General features: G+C 32.6%; 7 protein-coding genes across 7 annotated transcripts; 5 read left to right on the top strand and 2 right to left on the bottom strand.

Annotated features, from left to right (window-relative positions):
- Positions 1–2,791: 2,791 nt before the first annotated feature.
- On the top strand, positions 2,792–4,615 carry LOC107368662 (uncharacterized). The gene is made up of 2 exons (XM_015936528.3): positions 2,792–3,351; positions 3,589–4,615. The coding sequence occupies exons 1-2, from the start codon at positions 2,939–2,941 to the stop codon at positions 4,379–4,381; spliced, it is 1,206 nt and encodes a 401-aa protein (XP_015792014.2). The 5' UTR covers positions 2,792–2,938; the 3' UTR covers positions 4,382–4,615.
- Positions 4,616–7,063: 2,448 nt separating this feature from the next.
- Positions 7,064–8,942, top strand: LOC107368717 (uncharacterized). Its single transcript, XM_015936588.3, has 2 exons — positions 7,064–7,307; positions 7,414–8,942. The coding sequence occupies exons 1-2, from the start codon at positions 7,210–7,212 to the stop codon at positions 8,798–8,800; spliced, it is 1,485 nt and encodes a 494-aa protein (XP_015792074.2). The 5' UTR covers positions 7,064–7,209; the 3' UTR covers positions 8,801–8,942.
- A 1,229-nt stretch (positions 8,943–10,171) lies between these two features.
- Positions 10,172–11,616, top strand: LOC149093679 (uncharacterized). The gene is made up of 2 exons (XM_089267253.1): positions 10,172–10,511; positions 10,908–11,616. The coding sequence occupies exons 1-2, from the start codon at positions 10,415–10,417 to the stop codon at positions 11,102–11,104; spliced, it is 294 nt and encodes a 97-aa protein (XP_089123379.1). The 5' UTR covers positions 10,172–10,414; the 3' UTR covers positions 11,105–11,616.
- Positions 11,617–13,228: 1,612 nt separating this feature from the next.
- Positions 13,229–15,187, top strand: LOC107368718 (uncharacterized). Its single transcript, XM_015936589.3, has 6 exons — positions 13,229–13,431; positions 13,504–13,584; positions 13,648–13,784; positions 13,857–14,118; positions 14,214–14,419; positions 14,526–15,187. The coding sequence occupies exons 1-6, from the start codon at positions 13,344–13,346 to the stop codon at positions 14,910–14,912; spliced, it is 1,161 nt and encodes a 386-aa protein (XP_015792075.2). The 5' UTR covers positions 13,229–13,343; the 3' UTR covers positions 14,913–15,187.
- LOC107368720 (uncharacterized) lies at positions 15,102–15,783 on the bottom strand. Its single transcript, XM_015936591.3, has 3 exons — positions 15,700–15,783; positions 15,525–15,638; positions 15,102–15,464 (listed from the first exon to the last, which is right to left on the bottom strand). The coding sequence occupies exons 1-3, from the start codon at positions 15,770–15,772 to the stop codon at positions 15,196–15,198; spliced, it is 456 nt and encodes a 151-aa protein (XP_015792077.1). The 5' UTR covers positions 15,773–15,783; the 3' UTR covers positions 15,102–15,195.
- A 71-nt stretch (positions 15,784–15,854) lies between these two features.
- On the top strand, positions 15,855–17,131 carry LOC107368719 (uncharacterized). Its single transcript, XM_015936590.3, has 3 exons — positions 15,855–16,261; positions 16,326–16,427; positions 16,512–17,131. Exons 1-3 carry the CDS (start codon positions 16,162–16,164, stop codon positions 16,994–16,996), a joined length of 687 nt encoding a protein of 228 aa, XP_015792076.1. The 5' UTR covers positions 15,855–16,161; the 3' UTR covers positions 16,997–17,131.
- Positions 17,132–17,956: 825 nt separating this feature from the next.
- LOC107368713 (histidine ammonia-lyase) lies at positions 17,957–20,423 on the bottom strand. Its single transcript, XM_015936584.3, has 4 exons — positions 20,367–20,423; positions 19,084–20,272; positions 18,585–18,828; positions 17,957–18,513 (listed from the first exon to the last, which is right to left on the bottom strand). Exons 1-4 carry the CDS (start codon positions 20,367–20,369, stop codon positions 18,309–18,311), a joined length of 1,641 nt encoding a protein of 546 aa, XP_015792070.2. The 5' UTR covers positions 20,370–20,423; the 3' UTR covers positions 17,957–18,308.
- Between the last annotated feature and the right edge of the window lie 878 nt (positions 20,424–21,301).

The raw sequence follows: 21,301 nt of genomic DNA, 5'->3' as shown, positions 1-21,301 counted from the left end.
CAGAAAATTTACTTACACTCAAAACGCTTGGAGACGAACACAAAATCAAAAAAGTGAAACACTTTTCACTTCGAATGAAACTAAACCGATTAGGTCTAGCTTGTTTAATCCGTTGAGTTCAAAAAGAATGAAACAAAATTCACTTGGCGTGAAACAGAGTTCAAAATGAGAGGAACATGCCTATGAGAATAGGTTGAAAATGTTAAAAGGGTGTCAGTTCATAGTCCGCTTATACATTTTGGTATATATTTCATCACATGATCGACAAATTTTTGACAGGCGTCAACAGTAATTAAATGCACGGCAAATTCAATTCTCGCAAAACATCATCAGCTGATGTGGGACTGACACCCTTTTAACATTTTCAACCTATTCTCATAGGCATGTTCCTCTCATTTTGAACTCTGTTTCACGCCAAGTGAATTTTGTTTCATTCTTTTTGAACTCAACGGATTAAACAAGCTAGACCTAATCGGTTTAGTTTCATTCGAAGTGAAAAGTGTTTCACTTTTTTGATTTTGTGTTCGTCTCCAAGCGTTTTGAGTGTATCATCATTCTTTCACCAATTTAATCCTTTACTAATTAATAATTCAATGCAATTTGATAGCTTTCCATTAGTGGACTTAGGTCATGATATTTGGGCAGTAAATGTACAAGCAACAGCTTATTAAACGAAACAAACTCATATTAACCCATTTCTTGGTAAATGAAACAATTTCTTGGTTAAACTTGCAAATGAAATGCAAAGAGTATCGCCAAAGACGCGAACATTTGAGTTATGAGTTGAGACTTAGTGAAGTTTGTAGGGGCATGAAGGCTGAGTCCATTAGTACTTTTAAATAGCTCATTCGATGAACAGTTTTCGAGAAAATCGCTGTCAAAGTTGAAACTTCGATCGCTTTTTGTACGATTATGGAAGCAGATTTTTTCATGAAACTGATTTAACTAATGTAACTTTTGATGGTAATCAATAAAATGGACTTATTTTGAGAAATAAAATTTTCTTTTTTTCGCAAAACAGATAAGTTCGATCTGCTTTAAATCGACTTTTTTTGATAACCGTACAATTTAGAGAACTGAAACTTATTATTCGTTTATTAAAGTTGTTTTCACATACCATAGACGGCTAATTTTTTCAATATATCGGCAGTTCTCTTGATTTTGACCATTGGCCTTAAAACTTTGATCCTCGATATTTCGAGTACAGTAACACCTACAGTCGTCATTCTTTGGCCAAACAATAGATTTCATTATGGACTATAACAGTATAAGACTGAATATCGAATAAAATACATCTAATTCATCTAACATTGATTTGAGTTGGAGTAACAATTTAACTTTATAAACCAAGTAAAATCTGGTAACATAAATAATGAAATGCTATAACTTTTTTCATAGTTTCTTCAATGATATAATATTTCAATATACTTTAGACCACATTAAAATTCAATGTTTGGCCAAAGAATGATAGTTTTAGGTGCTGCTGTTCTCGAACTATTGAGGCTCAAAGTTTCCAGGTTAATGATCAAAACTAAGAGATAAGTTGAGGAATTGAAAAAGTTATATAACCCATGATAATAACAAATCATTTTTATCGACGAACACTAAGTTTCAGCTCTCAAAATTGTAGGGTTATCAAAAAAAGTCGATTTAAATGAAAATCGAACTTATCTGTTTTAAGAAAAAAAGAAAATTTTATTTACCAAAATAAGTCCCATTTCTGGTTCACTACCAAAAGTTACCTCGGTGAAATGAGTTTCATGAAAAAATCTGCTTCCACAACCGTACAAAAAGCGATCGAAGTTTCAACTTTGGCAGCGATTTTCTCGAAAACTGTCCATCAAATGAGCTATTTAATAGTACCAATGGATTCAGTTTGCATGTCCTTTTAAAACCCCACCAAGTCTCAACTCATAACCCAAATGTTCGAGTCTTTGGCAGCACTCTTTGCATTTCATTCGCAGCTTTAACCAGAAAATTGTTTCATTTACCAAGAAATGGGTTAATATGAGTTTAGTATGTTAAATAAGTTGTTACTTGTACATTTACTGCCCAAATATCACGACCCAAACACGCTAATGGAAAGCTATCGAATTGCATTGAATTACTAATTAGTAAAGGATTAAATTGGTGAATGCATGGTGGCTGCAGGTTTGACCATTCTCGAGATATTGAGGGTCAAAGTTTTAGGGCCAATGGCCAGAATCAAGAGAATTGTTAAAATTATTTAATCCATTATGTTAACAAAGCATTTTTGTCGATAGACCTTTAGTTTCAGCTTTCTAACTCGCACGGTTATCAAAAAAAGTCGATTCAAATGAAAATCGAACTTATCTGTTTTACGAAGAAAATAAAACGTTTTTTCTCAAAATAAGACCATTTTCTGGTTGATTATCCAAAGTTACATCAGTAAATGAAGTTATATGATTAAATCTGCGTCCGTGATTGTACAAGAAGCGATCGAAGTTTAAACTTTGAACTCGCAAACTGTAAATTTTTGCACAAATGTGATGATCTTGTTTGTGTCTTTTTAGTAACAATCTGAATCTTCAACTTACTTGATATTGAACTTGGCGGATAAATGATTACTAATTAATTTCAATTAACTATCAATTTATTCAGACAATTCATGTGATCTGCATAATTATCATTTGAAGTGAATCATTCTATGGATACTCTTCGTTTGTCTCTGAAATAAACTGAATATTAAGTTTGTAATTGTTACTTACATTTTATCCGTCAGGTGACTCTATAATACAGGTCAAAAGTTTTCGGAAACTATATTTTGAATTGGTTTTGGTAAAGTTACACTGTCTTGAACAAAAGTTATTTAATTTTTGGCAATCTAAAGTATTATGTGATTTATTTTTGACAATTTTTGTTTTTTGTGGCAATTCCGTCTTTAGTTTAGATTGTTTTAAATCTGTGAAAAGGCGATATGGCTAGTAGTCTGACTGAGTTCACAAGTAATAACTCAAGTAAACTTATTTTTGAAGATGTGTTATCACCTTTTTTACCCATAGAGATGCTCAACAATGAAAGTGACACCGACTGTCCTGATATCTTCTGTAATTTATTTGAAGAAATTGGACCTTTTCCTGAATCGATGCCACCTCCACCACCTTTGCCGCCCCACTTTATCCAATTCTTGAAAGAAAACCATTCTCTACCCGATCAGAAAATGAATGATTGTAATTTCTGCAATATTTTTAGTGATGTGATGGAATCTGAACTTGTTGCCTCTGAACCAGAATTTAAAGCTGATGAATCTTGGTCTTCAACATTGTTTATATCGGTTTTTGGATTGATTTTGGTCATTTTTACACTCATCATCTTTATTAAAATCAAAAAGTAAGTTAGATGAACCTATTCACATTGAAAAGAACTGAATTCATGGTGGCAAAAAACACTGTAAAATCAGAAGATTAGGCGAAAATAATATAAAAGCTGTTTACTCAGCATAAAATTGCAATGAGCTTAAAGCCAATAAATTATCTGATTCTGAATTTGTATCTTTTCCATGTGTTGCCTATAGTCGTTGGAATATAACTCAATATTAAATCAATAAATTTGCTCTTTCTCTTCCAGGTTGAAGCCATTCTCTTCTCAAGATAAAAATCTTTGCCTAAAACAATCACCGCTTTGTTCACCATCAGAGCACTGTATTGCTCCAGTTATTAATGAAAAATCTCCTCAAAGTGTTATATTCAGCTGTTCAACCAGAACTTCAACGCGAAGTAAATACTGGAGACAGACTAGAGGCAATTCAGACACTATTGGTTCAAAAGTGGATGTTATGGATCATTATTCCAATATTCATGACGGTGAAAGCTGCTTATCTAGTCCGGTGTATGCTGAGCTGGATGCCAATGGTATTGCAATCAATCATGATCAAGTTTCGAGTTCCCTTCTAATGAATGATCCTTCAACTTATGCTCATACTTATTCAGAAATTGCTGAAGCCATGAGAATGGCAACACTCGGCTCATCATCTTTAATTTCCGATGCATCCTACTACAACGTTACTTATTTACCTTATGATCAATATCAAAAACGGCCAATGATAAAGCATCACTCTAAATTAAAGGCCCATGGAAGTGCTGCTCCTTTGCTTGATATTTCTCAACAAATCTCGGAATCTTGCTCAAATTATAAAGCTCATGAACGGTCCCAAGCAAAATCAATTTATAAACCCAATTCATCTCAGATTGACTTGAATAACCATCAACAAACTGAGACCCATCAGGAACCTAGTTTCATAAGCCCTTACAAATATGAAGCTCCTCTCAATCCACTGCTATTGCCTACATTTGAAGCTTCTTATGCTTATAATTTTTTAGAACGGCAAAGTCTTAAACGCCCGTTACCAGCTGTACCATAAGTTTTATCACGTTTTGGACTCAATTATGTAATACCTTTATCTATCTACCTCTTAGCGATCATAAGTTATGAATCTACTTATATCATAGTCGTGAATCGCCAGTTCGTATTTTTAATACTACCAACAAATCAAATTGTAACTCGATATCTTTATATTTAATTCATAGATTATCAACAAAAACTGAATTCATCAACTTATTATTCATATGAATACAATAAACTATTTTTACGCTAATTTTTTAGATTGATTAATTTTATAAATAAAACTTTAACATTAGAGTTCGATTGAACACGATATCTGCACAATGCTATCATGTGTTCATATCAAGTAGTTCTTACTCTTGAACTGGAACTACCTCTTGAAGGATTGCTACTAAAAAAAACAAAATTAACTCAAATTGACACAAATGGGCAAAAAAGGGTAAAATAATTTTCCTTCAAGTTTAGATCCTGTTAGTCTGCAAAGTTAGGTTAGGTTAGCGGCATGGAAACTGGTCTCATTTGTGCGATTCAAAAATTTATCTGATGATAGTTTTCCAGAAAATCGGAGTCAAAGTTGAAACTTAGATCACCTTTTGTACAATTACGGACGCAGATTTGATCATATAACTTACTTTACAAATTTAACTTTTGATAATCAACCAGAAAATTTACTTATTGTAAGAAATAAAAATTTTCTTTTTCTGTAAAACGGATTAGTTCGATTTTCAGTTAAAGTGATCAGTTTCTGTAACTGTAAGAATGAACGAGCTGAAACTTATTATTTGTCCATATCAAATGTTAACTCACATCAGGGCTTAAACACTTTTAACAATTTATCAACAGTTCTCTTGATTCTGGCCATTGGCCCTAAAACCTCAATATCTCGAGAATGGTCAAACCTGCAGTCACCATTCATTCACCAATTTAATCCTCGACTAATTAGTAAATCAATGCAATTCGATAGCTTTCCATTAGCATGTTTGGGTCGTGATATTTGGGCAGTAAATGTACAAGTAGCAACTTATTTAACAAAGCAAACTCATATTAACCCATTTCTTGGTAAATGAAACAATTTTCTGGTTAAACTTGCAAATGAAATGCAAAGAGTATCGCCAAAGACTCGAACATTTGAGTTATGAGTTGAGACTTGGTGTAGTTTGTAGGGACATGAAGGCTGAGTCTATTAGTACTATTAAATAGCTCATTCGATGGACAGTTTTCGAGAAAATCGCTCCCAAAGTTGAAACTTTGATCGCTTTTTGTACAATTATGGAAGCAGATTTTTTCATGAAACTGATTTAACTAATGTAACTTTTGATGGTAATCAATAAAATGGACTTAGCTTGAGAAATAAAATTTTCTTTTTTTCGCAAAACAGATAAGTTCGATCTTCATTTAAACCGACTTTTTTCTTTGATCATACGATTTAGAGAACTGAAACTTATTATTCGTTTATTAAAGTTGTTTGCACATACCACAGACCAAATAATTTTTTCAATATATCGACAGTTCTCTTGATTTTGGCCATTGGCCTTAAAACTTTGATCCTCGATATTTCGAGTATGGCAACTCCTACAGTCGTCATTCTTTGGCCAAACAATAGATTTCATTATGGGCTATAGCAGTATAAGACTGAATATCGAATAAAATCCATGCTAATCTATTTAACATTGATTTGAGTTGGAGTAACAATTTAACTTTATAAACCAAGTAAAATCTGGTAACATAAATAATGAAATGCTATAACTTTTTTCGTAGTTTCTTCAGTGATATAATATTTCAATATATTTTAGACCACATTAAAATTCAATGTTTAACCAAAGAATGATAGTTTCAGGTGCTGCTATTCTCGAACTATTAAGGCTCAAAGTTTCCAGGTTAATGGTCAAAACTAAGAGAACTATTGAGGAATGAAAAAATTTATTCAATCCATGATAATGACAAACTGTTTTTATCGACGAACACTAAGTTTCAGCTCTCTAACTCTCACGGTTATTGAAAAAAGTCGATTTAAATGAAGATCGAACTTATCTGTTTTACGAAAAAAAGAAAAATTTATTTCTCAGAATAAGACCATTTTCTGGTTGGTTATCTAAAGTTACCTCGGTAAAATGAGTTTGATGAAAAAACACGCTTCCATAATCGTACAAAAAGCGATCGAAGTTTCAACTTTGACCGCGATTGACTCGAAAACTACCGATCAGAGAAATTTTTAAATCGCATTAATTGATTCAGTCAGCTTGTCCCTACAAACCACAAGACTCTAAATTTAAATAAAAACCATTTCCACTCGTTTAAGCCCATTTTTGTCACTTTGCGTCACTTTTTGCATAAATGTGTTAATTGTGTCTTTTTATTAATAACTCTCTTGAAGGACAATTGCTAATCTGATTGAACAAAGTGAGCTGAATATATAACTGCCAATACTATTATATTTACTTTATTGAAAAAAAATCAAATTTAAAGATTCGACTAATTTGGGTTCCCTTTGCATTCATAGTGTTTAGGCTCATTATGATAATTTTAAACTACATGTATTTCATTTATCGCAATTTTTTCATAACACCTAAACTAATAATTTTGACTTCATTGGATCTACAGAGGCAATCTTCATCTCATTTATTTCCAAACTTCATGATGAAGGTCCTCCGACATGAATTCACTGTAAACTTTACACTGTAAACATAATCATGAATTAAGGGACCGTTCATTCAAAACAGTTTTAACTCATATGTGAAATCACATGTGACAACAAATATTATTCAAATGTTTATTATACGAAATTTACATTCATTGTGTCAATTGGTTAATATAGTTCATATATTTGAAATTTAACTGTGCTTAAAGATGTTTACCATTAAGACAATCGTCTCTAGGGCACCACTACATGCTAATCGAGTCACAATTGGGACAAATATGATTGTTTTGTCTGCATCAGCTGCTAGGTATGTTTGTTTTGGCTTGAATCTAAACACTAAAATTCTTATTTATTTCATTAATTATTCTCACTAATTTGATCTTAATAAAACTTTCTTGTTTCTTCTTTATTAGTAACATTGCTGGCGTATTTGACAAATCCAAGAATGAGACGCTTCTACAAGCTCATCTGAAACATCAAACCAATCAGCCTAATGCTTGCGAAAACCAAACCAGTATGTTTGTTGCTGAATTTCACTCAAATGCCAACGACGATGATACTAAATGTGATTCGGAAACTGAAAAGCAGAAACAATTATCCGATATACCAGGATTACCCTACACATTGGATCATCACAGCTATAATATCATCAACGAAGATATTTATATAAAACATAAGGTTGAGACGTATAATCTTCTAACTTCTAACTTAACAAAAGAAAGTTTTTCTTCTGATGAAGAAAAATATCAAACAAAAACATCCAAAATAATTGAAATATTTTATGCATTGGACGAAAGCAATAGACCAAAAGAATTACGTGCTCATGATATTGACTACATGGTAAAAATGAAAAGGCCTGCCTTAATAAGAAATTTCATGAAAAAACTTGCAAGAACAGAGAGGAGCCGTGAAAAAAACGAAGAAATAAGGTCAGGAATCAGGGAATTTATCATGTCAAGACCCAAGGATGGTTTTGGTGTATGTTATGAAGAATCAGGAAAGCCTGCTTACAGAGTTCATGGCGTTTCACCAATCTGCAGTTGGGCTGCTTGTAAACGGATTCGTCAACATCTTTATACTAAAATAGCCCAATCTAAGATTTTAAATGCTCAGAAAGTTGTCATTGACTTTGATTATAACGACCATATGACGCTCAAAGAACACCTAACCATTACTGCTCAAATCAAAATTTGTATTGGATCCTTAAGAAAATCTCGTGAACCTGTTGATCTATATTTCTGTAATTTTGACCCAACTAGTCCTGTGGCTCGTCTGTTGGAATTAGACTTTGGTTCACCTTCCTCTTATCTAGTTGAAGCTACTTCCAAATCTTACTTTGATTTATTTCCAAGGGAAAAATTAGTCTATTTAACTGCCGATACCGACAATGTCCTGCAATATGATCCTGATGATATTTATATTATTGGTGGAATGATTGATGCCCAAACAAATGAGCCTGTTTCAGCTGCCAAAGCTGAGAAGGAAGGATTGCGAACTGCTAAATTACCTTTAAACGAGCATGTAAGGATAAGAAATGAGTTCAAATCTTTGAAAATTAGCCAAGTTTTTGGAATAATCAGTCACCTGAGCTCGACTGATGGTAATATGAAGGAAGCTTTAGAGCAATATATTCCTTTACGAATACAATCAGATGAAGAAGTCGAAAATTTATCTCGTAAACATTCAATTGAGGAAGAAAGAGTAAAAAATCATCTTAAAGAAAAATTTAGTCTATCAGAAGAAGAAGTTGAAACTATGATGTTATTAGGTTTGTATTATCGTACCAGTCGTAATGTGTAACAATTGTAATACCATAATTTTGTAGTTTTGTAAAATTAACTTTAAATTGTTTTATTTGATTCACAGTTCTACTTGAAACTGTCATTGAAAATTGCTAATAATTAATATTGTAAATTGTCAAAGTTGAAAGGTTAAAAATTATCATGACTTTTCATTTTCTAAGGAGTTCTCATGCTTTTTAAAAGATGCATGTATGGAATGATAAACCAAAGATAAGCCTTGTTATTAATATATTAGTACAGATCAGAAATTTGTTCAAATACAATTCAAAATCACATGAATTTTTCGGATATTTGTATTTTGTTAAGATCAAATTAGTTTATTTTAAAGCAAATTAGGTTATGTGCATGATCTCTGAGAGAAAGCTTTTTTTGTTCTGACGCTTATAACTCAGAGCGTTTCCTTATCTTGGACATCAATTAATTTTTAAGTTTGATGGTTTGACAATCCTTATGCGAAAATTTGATGCACTCCTTTTATTCAGATATAATGATAAATATTACATCTTTATTTTGCATTCAAAACCATCATGGATTGTTCACTCATCTTTTCACAACACGCTATCTTGCCTTTTGGTCAATATAAACATTTGACATTATTTCGAGTGAATTAGCAGGATAACCAAAATCAGTGTACATTTTCAGTTGACTCAAACCACAATCGTAAACTGTTTGACAAAATTGCTGAAAATGCGCGATTCGTGGCAGTTTAATTGTAAGTTTGTTGACGTGAAAATGATTTATTATTCATGTCAACTCATTTTTCATTTATTAATAAATTTACACCTTAGAAAGTAATATGACAACCGGAAATTTGAATACTTTACTGCTTCAACAACTGAATTTGAGATTAATGTAGTTGACTTTCATTGAAATTTGATCGATAACATTTATCGAGTTGATCAAAAAGGTAGCTTCAGTTAAGATGAGTTGTGACCCATAAATCCAACAAATGTTGGCATCAAATTGTCCAACAAATATCAGATTAATATTTTAATCGGACAAAATCATTTTTTAATGGTTTCTCGCCTTTCTAATGAATTAATGTTATCTTCAACGATTTCTCAAGTGAATGTAACTTTCTTCATCTTTTATCTTCTTTCTGAAGACAAGATCAAGGACAATTTATATTCTGAATTATCCTAATCATCGGCATCTACTTAAGGTGAAGAAAGACGAATCTTAATTGGTGAAGAGTCGAAAGAAAACGAAAGGTAAATACAAAGTTAACTACAGATCGGAGATTGGAGTTACTCGCACCGTTGATGAAGCACAACAGGAATCTTGATTGTCACTCGTAATGGTGAAACTGTTTTCTCGACAATTAGATCACTTACAATGTAAATAACCTCTTGAGGGAAGCAGGGAGGGATGTGGGAGGAAAGGGGATGTTGTTAATTCACCTTCTCTTCTTTTCTTCTTCAGCTTTTATCTTTTTTTGCACAATAAATGAATTTGCATGTTTACATTAATAGTTTAGTATATAAGCTTTAATTGACTGTTTAAGGCCTGTTAGTTTATATCCATCTTCAACCCAGTCAACACTGAACACACATTTTCACATTTTGTTACACAAAAACAATAACTGGACTTACATCAGTTCAACTCTAGCAAAATGGTTTCACTCGGTTACATTGTTTACCCTTTACTTCTTGTTTTAATCATCATTCACTCAACTCAATCCAAACCTACGGATAAACTCAACAAACAAGGTAAGATTATCATATTTTTCAATTCCTCTGATCTTCATATCAATGTTTACTCTTATAGTTAACAATTCAATGGAGTTGGTTAATTTTATGTTGATTTGTTCAAGCTACATTAATACAGATCATGAAATTTAAGCATCTTTACCTCTAACCATTTCAGGTTGTAATTTTATTGAGATATTAATGAGGATTTGTACCGATTTAACATGTAAAAGCTGTCATTTAAATCAATTGAAGCAGGAATGATCATTAAAGTGTTCAAAATGGCTCAGACAATTCATTAGATTATTTGTTACATTGTAACTCTCAGTTTGATTAGTTTATAAGCAAAATAAATGCTGTTGACGAGCTTTGATTGATTTTTATTAATCAATTTTATTCCTCTTTCCCTTTCAACAGTCGGTCCTTCATCAAGACAAGATTATGGAGGTGGAAATGATCCTCTGATTCCCGAAGAGGAAAGTGAATCAACTGAGGCACCTTTACCAGGTATCATTGGACGAGCTCGTGAAGGCTTACAAAGATTCAGGGAAAATGCTAACGACTTCTGGGATGGCATTCGAGACCGAGTTAGTGATTGGTTCGATACTGATTAATAAAGGATTAATTAGAGTATTATTATCAACGTTATTGCCATCATAACCCTCATCGCCATTATCATCACAACAATCATCATTATTTACTAAAATACATCAATTTGCATCATTCATTTTCACTCTTTTTTTCTTGGTTACACCAGATAACATTTTTGCTGTTTTACTTCACCAATCCTTAAAATCACATCTTTTTCAAGCTCGGGCAATCAGTTTCTTGGAATCAACTTTTTCATGATGTCAACCTGAACAGCAATCCGTAGATCATCTTATAACCACCAACATCAACAGCAATTCAATAACTATTCCCATGAAAATCAAATAATCTTTTTCTCTTCCCTGGATTGCTCTTGATTAATCTTTACAATTTTACGGTTTATTGCTATGTAATAATTTATTCCTTGATATGAATAATTTTTCTTTCTGTATTTGTCTTAATTGAGGAAACAAGTTATCAGGTCAGTTGCCCGAGAAAAACCTGAATAATTAAACTATTTTGTTGAACAATAACCAAACCATTGAGCATAGTTGCTGCTAATTTCATTTTAATTACTCGTAATATTTTAATGTTATTTAAAATTTGTGTTTGCATGAAAAAAAAGTGAAGTCAAATTACATTTGGATTTAGACCAAAACATTGAAATCTAATCGTTTCTCAAGCCATTCGTTTAATGTGTAAACATGATTGTTGTTGAATATGTTTTGCTATTGCTTTTAAATTATTACACATTGTCTGGATGATTTAGATTAAGCTTGAATTGATTAGCAAATGAATTTAGCAAATATTAATGTACTGTTAATTGTTGACATCAGTAAACAGTAAATCAGTGAAGCTTCAAATTTTACTCTTCCTTTTAGTTGGTTGCTGGTTGCATGATGAAGGATCAGTCATTGAATTAACTAACTGTGAATCAAGTAAAGTGGATGTGAAATTATGAATACACAATTTGTATTTAACATTTACATACAATCTAATTACTCATCCCACCATCATCTTACTCGCAATCGTAAATGATGTATAAATGTGTGAATCAGTCCAAATTGGAATCAATTTTCAATTGAAACCATTATAGTCAACCAAGTCAAGTTAGGAAGAAAGTTTAATTGTCACTAAATCGCTTTGCTTTATTAACACCATTATTATCTTCAATATTAATCATTTTCACTTTTCGATGATCCCTTTGACTAACTCAACTCAATTTGTCAACAAGCAAACAATAATAGAAATATTGTTCAATATAATAATCAAGATAATAACAGTAATACCTGAAAACAAGAACAGGTAACTGGCACCAATTATCAGTAATAAAACAGCTCGGTAATTATTCAATGCACGTATAAATTTAAAACACTTTGGCCACAATCAGTATTGAATTCAAGTCTCGAGATTATCGATATTTTTGGATTCCAGTTAAGATAAATTGCTCTTATAATTAACTTTTTTTGCCTCTAATCCAACATTTTTTTCATCTTTTCAATGTAAATCTTTCGATGACCAATATCATACGCTATCACTATATGGAAACCAGATTCAATGTCGAAAGTGCGCTTGATTAATCTTCTGAAAATAAGATATGAAACTAGCCTTCGACTGATATTTTTATTTTACATTAATTGCCAACACTTTTGCCTTAAGATTGATTCCGATTAATGAAGCGTTTGTTTTACGGACTGAGTAAATTCAAATCTTGATAATACAATGAATTGCCATTTGTTTTGACAAAATGCCGACTTTCAACTTTAGTTCGAGTAATCTTATTTTTCTGCTAATTTGACTTTGAGCTTTGAGCTTTTGGACCTTTTTGGGTTTGGCTAACCAATCTTCTGGTTGGTTTTGGGTTAAAACTAATCTTTCTGGTGTCCTTTTGAAGAAAGATGACAGAAAAATTGTATTGACATAGAGTGATTTCTCGCCCGAGATATGACTACAGACTAACAAAGGCGTATAAAATAAATCTTCATGATTATAATTAGATCCAATTGTTTTATCTGAAGTTTTTAAGTCAATCTCTTTTGAAAATGGCTCTTCAGAATAATTCACACAAGAAGCTTTCCCTCCCTTTTCGGTCATGTTTGTATACAATGTTGAAACTGTTGTTTCTTTCACAAATCACTTGTCAGTCTTTCTCGAACATTGACTACAGCTGTTCAATTTTGAAGTTGTGTTTCTTGTTTTTATCACAATTTTTTTTAATTTATTACTTATTACTTTGCATCGCTTTCATTACTTTTATTAATCAACATGAGTTTTGACATTTTGCCCAATGAAATCATCGTGCACATTTTGAATCAAACATCTTGGATAGGAGACCTCATCAATGCCAGTAAAGGTAAGTTACATTTTTTACAAGACAATATTCATTCATGAAACATTTGATTTTAATGGTTTATCTCTATTCCAGTTTGTCGACGGTGGTACCATATTGTTCAAGATAGATTAGCGCATGTAAAATATTTAGTCTATAAAGCTGCTAAGCTCAGAGGTAAGTAATTCATTTTTTTCATTATTTGTTACTATTTCCTTTGATTGAAATTTTTTCTCATAGGCAGTAAACGAGGTAGAACCAATAGATTGTTTGCCGATGGTTTAGACTTTCAAAGAGATGTCCTATTTTACAAGGGATCACAAAAATACGACAAAACCAATTTAGTAACTTGTGTAAAAAATCTACCCAATGTAAATGTAAGTGCCATTTAAGCTTATCATTAATGAATGATTTTCAATAGATGATTCATATGATATTGATCCTAACAGATGGTAGAAGTATATGAATATAATGGGATCGTTGAAAAACTCGTCGAATGCCTTTTTACATATAGACAAGATGTGATAGGAGTTTGGCATCACGATCCGTTTACTGACAAATCAGACAAATTCCGTGTATCGACGGTTATTATAGAGTATGGTCCTTCGCCTAATTTTCAACAGTTGTTGACTGGAAGCGTAACTGTTGAATTAGCAAACATTTTACCCAGATTGGTAAATCTTAAGAGACTGCACATTGATTTTTTCGAACGTAAGTAAACCCACTTTAATCGCACTTTGAGTACGTCTCACAAACATCTTTTGTCAGTGACAAATATTTATTCAAAATTTATTTTATTATCACAGCAAACTCTTTGGTTGGCTATAATGGACCGCCATTTGAATACATTGAAATGTTAGAGCTTGCCGGATTAGAGCAACTTAATTTATTGGATTTGGTGGACAGGTGTCCAAATTTGAAGAGCATGTCTCTCAATTTTGTGAGATGTTCTGATTTTGGCCTAACCGATACTAAAAATTTGAACCTAGAAAATCTAGTTTTGGAATATGAAGTAAGTATCTTTCAATCTATTAAACCCGCTTTTCATTGAAACATTTCATTCAACTTCAATTTGAAAAAAATATTAACGCATTTATCTCTTCCTTTGAATATTACAGGATGAATCCTATCAGTCGTGGCCAATTCTATTGCCCTTTTTGAAGAAGTTCCCCAATTTATCTGCCCTTGCTATCCGTAACAACTCTGCATTTCACGATCTACTTGTACGCGAAGTACTCCATCTTTTCCCCCGTCTGGAGATATTAGATGTTCGTGGATGTCCGCTCACAGATGCAATATTACAACACATAAATAGTGCTAAAGAAAAGTCAAAAATTAAACTAGACAAATTCATCTGGGGTCCTATTCCTGATGATTACTACTTACGGGAACTATCTGACCCTGTTGTTGATGGCACTGATTTTTTGGAACAAATATTTCCAAACTCTTTTCCAAACATACCAATTTTTCTTCGACTTGAATCGCCGGAAACTCAGCAAGATTAGTCTGCAATTAAGTGCCAACGACAAGCTATCTGTGATATTTTTTATGCATTTAATTCATTTAATTTATAATTCAACCATCAATAACTGACAACACCCAAATCAAAAATAATTAACAAATCCGAAGTAAATATTCGGGATAAATTCAGTTTTCAATTTTGAAATAATTATTAAATGATGACAAATGTCATGTAATTTTTCTCTCGAAAATTATCGATTTTCATTTTTATTAAAGCAATGTTCAAATGAAATGACTTGATATCATTTCAACAAAACAATCGGATTTTCAATAATCTTTCACTCTCAATGGGAACGAAGCACAACCCAAATTACGACGATCTTGATCATAAATGTTGACAAAGAGTTCAATGTTTGATGGCGATTTTTCTGATATCTTCAAACTTGGATGGATACATCTAATATCGTCTGCTCTGATTTTACATCTGTTATTGTGACAATTAGGAGGCTGTAAAGTATAAGTTGACAAGACTTTTGGATTACCATATTCATAACTTCGAGCTTCAAATTGAACCTGGAAATTGCTGACCGTTTCACCTGTAAAAAACAATAAACCATTAATAAGGAAAAATTATCGAAGCTAAACAAAATTCTTACTTAGAATAATTTCCATTTCAAAATCAAGATCTGAATGTGAGTTAAAAGTACATGGTTGTTGATGACAGCCTAAGATGACGATACTACGAAAGATTGTGTCACTTCTCGGTCGACCTAAAACAGAGAAACATTGAATTTACTTGACATTCTGAAATGTATTTCCTTCAGTACTCACCACAATCATTGTACTTTACTTGGATTCCATGGGTAAGAACGAAAAAAGAGAGGAGAAAAATGAAATGAAACATGTTTGTTCAGATTCCAAAATTGGTTTGACAGTTGAACTAAGCTCTTGTTTTGTACTGACTGTAACATATTTCATCGTTTTGAAGATGTTGAATTAACCAGATTTTCATTATGTTAATTAAGACAACAACTGTTAATCTCAATCTAAATCTAATGATATAATTTGAAGTGTATCTAGTGATAATTTAGGGTTAACACTCGATAGGTCATTAATCTGTGAATGTTGAGCCTCATAATAATTCAACAAATGGTTGGCATATTTAATTGAGATCAAAATGTGTAAACCCAATTTTGTCACAATAACAATCTGATAAACCTAAAAGGACAAAAACATTTCTTGTTAGATTAATTTGCCAAACACACTCATAGAGATCAAATTGATTAATTTAAAATGAACAGATCAACTTTATTCTTTATACTCAATGGTTTTCTGGTTTTTGGGTTTGTCAGATCATTGACCATAAAAGACCTGCGACCATGTCCTAACACAGGTAAATTAAAATGATTAACTTTACTAGTGTTGATATTGATTTATTTGTCTTTACCTTCAATTAGCTGCTCCATTATTAAATTCAGTGGTTTTAATCAACTGTACTTCGGAACCATGTTTTTTTGGTAAAGTTAACGGACTTTCTTTTCAATTCATCCTCACCCCAGGCAAGTCTAACCAGAATGATGAAACCTGATGTAATATTTCAGAATTTAAATTTCAACCTTCAATTTTGTTCCCTTAATTTTTAGACCATCATGCTTCCTCTGTAAACCTTCAGTTGACTGCTGTCGATGGTTATGGTAACAATTATGACATTGATACAGTTCAACGAACCAGTTGTGCTGATAGTTACTGTGAAATGGAAGCCAATGTTCCTCGGTGTTTTGCTGCTGGAGTCCGTCGTCGTTATGCACCCGATAATGACCAAGCCGATTACTTTACCTTTCAAGCACGATTCACAGACTCAAAGGGCTATTGTGTTGCCTGCAGTCGATTTGTATTGAACACATTTATCAGATACACCAGGGAAACTTATGATTATACAACAACAAGTAGACCTTATTATCCCAATCAGTTTACAACACATGGAACCATTTATGGACCGACCACATCTCGTCCAATTTACACAACAAATAGACCTTATGGACTTCAACCAACCCAATCACCGTTCATTGGATCAGAAGCAATTAAACCAATTGGCTCATCATTTTCTTTTGACAAAAAAGAAAACTAAAAATCAGGTTTTGCCTCAAAAAAATAAAATGTTATTACAGTCTAGGAGATTGTACAGTTAAAAACAAATTGTACAACACCTAGACAAATCATCAGCTAATTGGAAATTTAAAATAAAATTCAAGTTTCTCTCTTAAACTGGTTCATTTAATTTCTGTTAATGACCATGATTAGTTCAGTTTAACTTACTCCGTACAAGTTTCCAGTTTAGTTGAAATATTAATAAATAATTTAGCAACATTTTCATTATTCAAACCCAAGTCAGACATCAGGTTTGAAAATGAAGGATTGTAATTTTTTTACAGCCAATAAGTTATTGGTAATAACATATACTTGACAATCATATAAATCACTGATTAATTGATTAGTTGATAAATTTTCTTAGATTTATCTGTGATTTTTGCTTAATCAAACTTGTTTTCAAATAACAAGGGAAAATAACATAGGAAGTTAACAAGTTACGAACACAGTAAAACGTCACAGTGATTAAATCGCGTTAATCAGTCTAACTCTTGCCAAACGAGATAGTCCTTCAGTTAATCGTAATAATCGTGAGTAATAATGATGTAATTGCTACATAAAAAAATAAACTTCTTGAGGCTAGGCAAATGAAATCAAGGTTTGGATTACAACTAAAACCGGCCCAAACGTTAACTGCTGAAAGGTAAATTGAGATGAAGAGTTTGAAAAATAGAAGATGAGAATAAATGAAGATGCAAAAAAGGGAAGATGAAGAGAAAGGTAAAATCTCTTTGTCTTTCAATTTGAAAACCTTTGTAATTGACCTTCAAAAACAAGTTCAAATGCACTTCTCAGTACTTAGCCTGTACCTAATGATTATAAGTCCAGTTTGACTGTTTTGTCTGACCAGTGCAGACAACCTTGTTTTTTATACTATTGTTACAGTTGTCGATGTCAATGATTTGAAGCAACTTGGAGCAATTTTTTTAAAACAATTTGGTAAAAAGAAAAAAATTAACAGATTTAATTTAATTGTAAAAAAAGTTGCAGATAACGAGGTGGAATTTAACAAGCAAAATCATCATTAGCAAATTGAATAGGAAATTAAATTAAAATTAAACAGAATCGATTCAGTCTTAAAACTACCCTTAAAATACAAATACTGGTGTTCGGCTGTCAATCTTTCTCCTATGAAAAGTTTTCTCATTTTGTGCTTTGTTATTCGATTCGGAAGACTTTACCATGAAATCCAAAGATTTTTAGCAAGCTGATTACAGTTGTACCATTAGTACATTAGAGATCGACAAAGAAAAAAAAAGTTAACTGATCAGTAGTTGGTGTATCATTGATACTCAAGCATATTGTATTTCAGCTTTCCGTCTTTTTGCTCGATGGTCCAAGGAAAATGATGATGTTGGGGAATCTGGTTTGTAATCAGAGAATCTTTCATCGTATTTATCTATGTATGGTTGAACTACTTCTAAAATTTTTCCACTGCGTAGTAACTCAATTGCAGCTTCAATATCTGGAGCCATGTACCTATCTTTATCCCAAGGTCTGAATTGGAAAAATAGCAAAAAAAAGTGTTTACTACAAAATTACTAACAGATAATGTTTGATAAACTTACCGGACAACGTCTCTAACCGATGCGTAAACAGCTTCTAAGGGTTTTGTTGATTTAAGTGGTCTGAGAAACTCAATTGCTTGACAGGCAGCTAATAATTCAATAGCAATTACTCTTTCAACGTTTTCAACAACCGTTAGTGATTTTCGGGCTGCATAACCACCCATGGAAACATGATCTTCAGTCCCAGCAGAGGTAGATAATGAATCTACTGACGCTGGGTGACATAACACCTTATTTTCCGAGACTGGTTTGTTTGATAACGAGGGTGACAAAACACGATCCAAAAGATGATAACAATGAGAATAAACATATAATATTAGTGATAAATTAGATTAAGATCATCTTACAAGATTGATTGTTAGATTAGTGAGGATTTCAATATCTTTATGACACAATTCATATTTTCCGTTATAAGCAAGTTATTTTAGATCTGAATGATAAGTATTAGATCAACAAGGATAAGTTTCTAAAATGTAATACATAATAACATAATTCTTACCCAAAGCTGCGGCAGTACAATGAGCAATCATGAATCCAGAGTTCAACCCACCATTTTCAACCAAGAATGCTGGAAGTCCAGACAAAGCGGGATTAACTAATCGCTCGATACGCCTTTCAGACATTGAAGCCAATTCATGAATTCCTATTGCTAGATAGTCGAGAACCTTTGCAGGATACTCTCCATGAAAATTACCACCAGAAATGATTTCGGATCTTTCAGGAAAAACGAGAGGATTATCTGTTGCTGAATTCATCTCAGTTGTGATGACGTCCTTAACGAAAGAAATGGTATCATGGACAATTCCATGAACTTGGGGGCAGCAACGGATAGTATAAGCATCTTGAACACGATCACAAAATCTATGAGATTCAGCAATTTCTGATGGATGGACTTCTGAATGCAACAATGAACGCAATCGTCTAGCAACCATAATTTGACCCTTGTGAGGACGAATTCGATGGACATCAACGTCAAAAGCACGAGAAGTACCTTTAAGGACTTCAAGAGATAAGGCAGCAACAATGTCAGCTTGTAGAGCAATATTGGATGCCATCTCGACGGCCTCAGCACCAAGAGAAGTTATCAATTGAGTTCCATTAAGTAATGCTAAACCTTCTTTGGCTTTCAAACGAATCGGTCTAAGTCCATGTGACTCAAGGACATGGGCAGCGTCTGCCCAGCCAGTTTTTGGTGACCACATTTTACCCTCACCTAACATGCCAAGAGCTAAATGAGCAAGAGGGGCCAAATCACCGGATGCACCGACTGTTCCTTTTTCAGGAACCCATGAAAGACAGGAAGCATTAAATGCATCAATCAATTGTTGCAATGTTTCTAACGAGATACCCGAATGTCCTTTGGCCAACACATTAATTCTTAAAGCGAGGAGACGTCTAACTCTCTCAGGAGGAAGAGGGTCACCCACTCCAGCGGCATGACTCCGCACAAGATTAACTTGTAATTGTTCTAAATTGTCTTTGGAGATCACCAGGTTAGCGAATTTACCAAATCCAGTATTAACACCGTAAGCAACTTTGTTTTCATTCAAAATTGATTCCAAAAGTTCTCGACCCTTTTGGACCTTTTTAGAAGCCTCAGGGGTTATCTGAATCGTCCAGTGACCAGAACCAATTTCGAGTAAATCACTAGTCGAAAGACTTTCGCCATCTAACAAAACTTCCAACTTCTATAATATGGGAAAACAAAGGAAAAATTGATGAGAAAAGAAGAATAACCGGACCTGTAAAATGATTAAATTCAACAACATGACAAAAACATACCATTTTAAGAGAAGAATGAATAACGACGATCTAACAATCACACAATCACCTTAAATTAACCACTGATAAATCTTTCGTAATTCAGGTAGTTTTTAATAAACAAGATGGCAGATGGCGCAATATTAATAAAGAATCCTTTCGCCATCTAGTGAGATTCGTTGTTAACAAAACTTAAATCATTTACTGTTACAGATTTTAAGTGCAATTTTTATCGATTGATTGATTGATTATTTCGTTATATTAAGCAGTTATTATCAGGCGAGTTCTTCTGAAGAATTGGTTTACAATTCTGAACTTAAATGTTGGAAAGTGTATCTTGTGATTGATTGTGATTGTTAACTGTAAATTATCTTGCAAGGAAGCAATAATTTAGCATTTGAAAATTAGTTAACCGGTTAATTTTAACTGTGTTTAAAGTAAACCCATCCTCAACATTTCCTTTTGTTTCTAATAATGTAAATGAAAGTCTAATGCTAATCAGGATAAGTTAACGTGCACCTGAAAATAATTAATGAAATAAATTGTAAGCTTTCAAAGGCTGAAGCGTTTGATTAAATTAAGTTAAGATCAAAACAAAAAAACTGATTTAAAATTTAAAACAAAATCAAATTTTGCTTCTTGATTAGAAGTGCTATTCATGCTTAATCAAGATAAGCCAAAGCTTAGTGCAAAAATATTGGGAAAATTAATTTCAATTATATAATAATTCACAACAAGCAGACGGCTTTCAAATAATAACAATATTTAAGTGCAACTTTGCTAGAATTGTCTAAATTAAGATTTCTTCATCAATCAGTTAACCATCATATTTAAACAATTGAAAAATAGGTTCATAGATAATGTTGCGTTTTTATGAACTGAATAATCTAAAATGGAAACGAGATAAATAGCGAATTGAGCTCAATCAATCTTCAAAGACTAAATTATGACCGAGT

Source organism: Tetranychus urticae, chromosome 2 (genome assembly GCF_039701765.1).
Source record: "Tetranychus urticae isolate SD_2017Ah chromosome 2, NJAU_TeUrti_SD_1.0, whole genome shotgun sequence".
In the NCBI taxonomy this organism is placed as follows: Eukaryota; Metazoa; Arthropoda; class Arachnida; order Trombidiformes; family Tetranychidae; genus Tetranychus; species Tetranychus urticae.
This window is presented reverse-complemented; position numbering and strand designations above follow the sequence as displayed.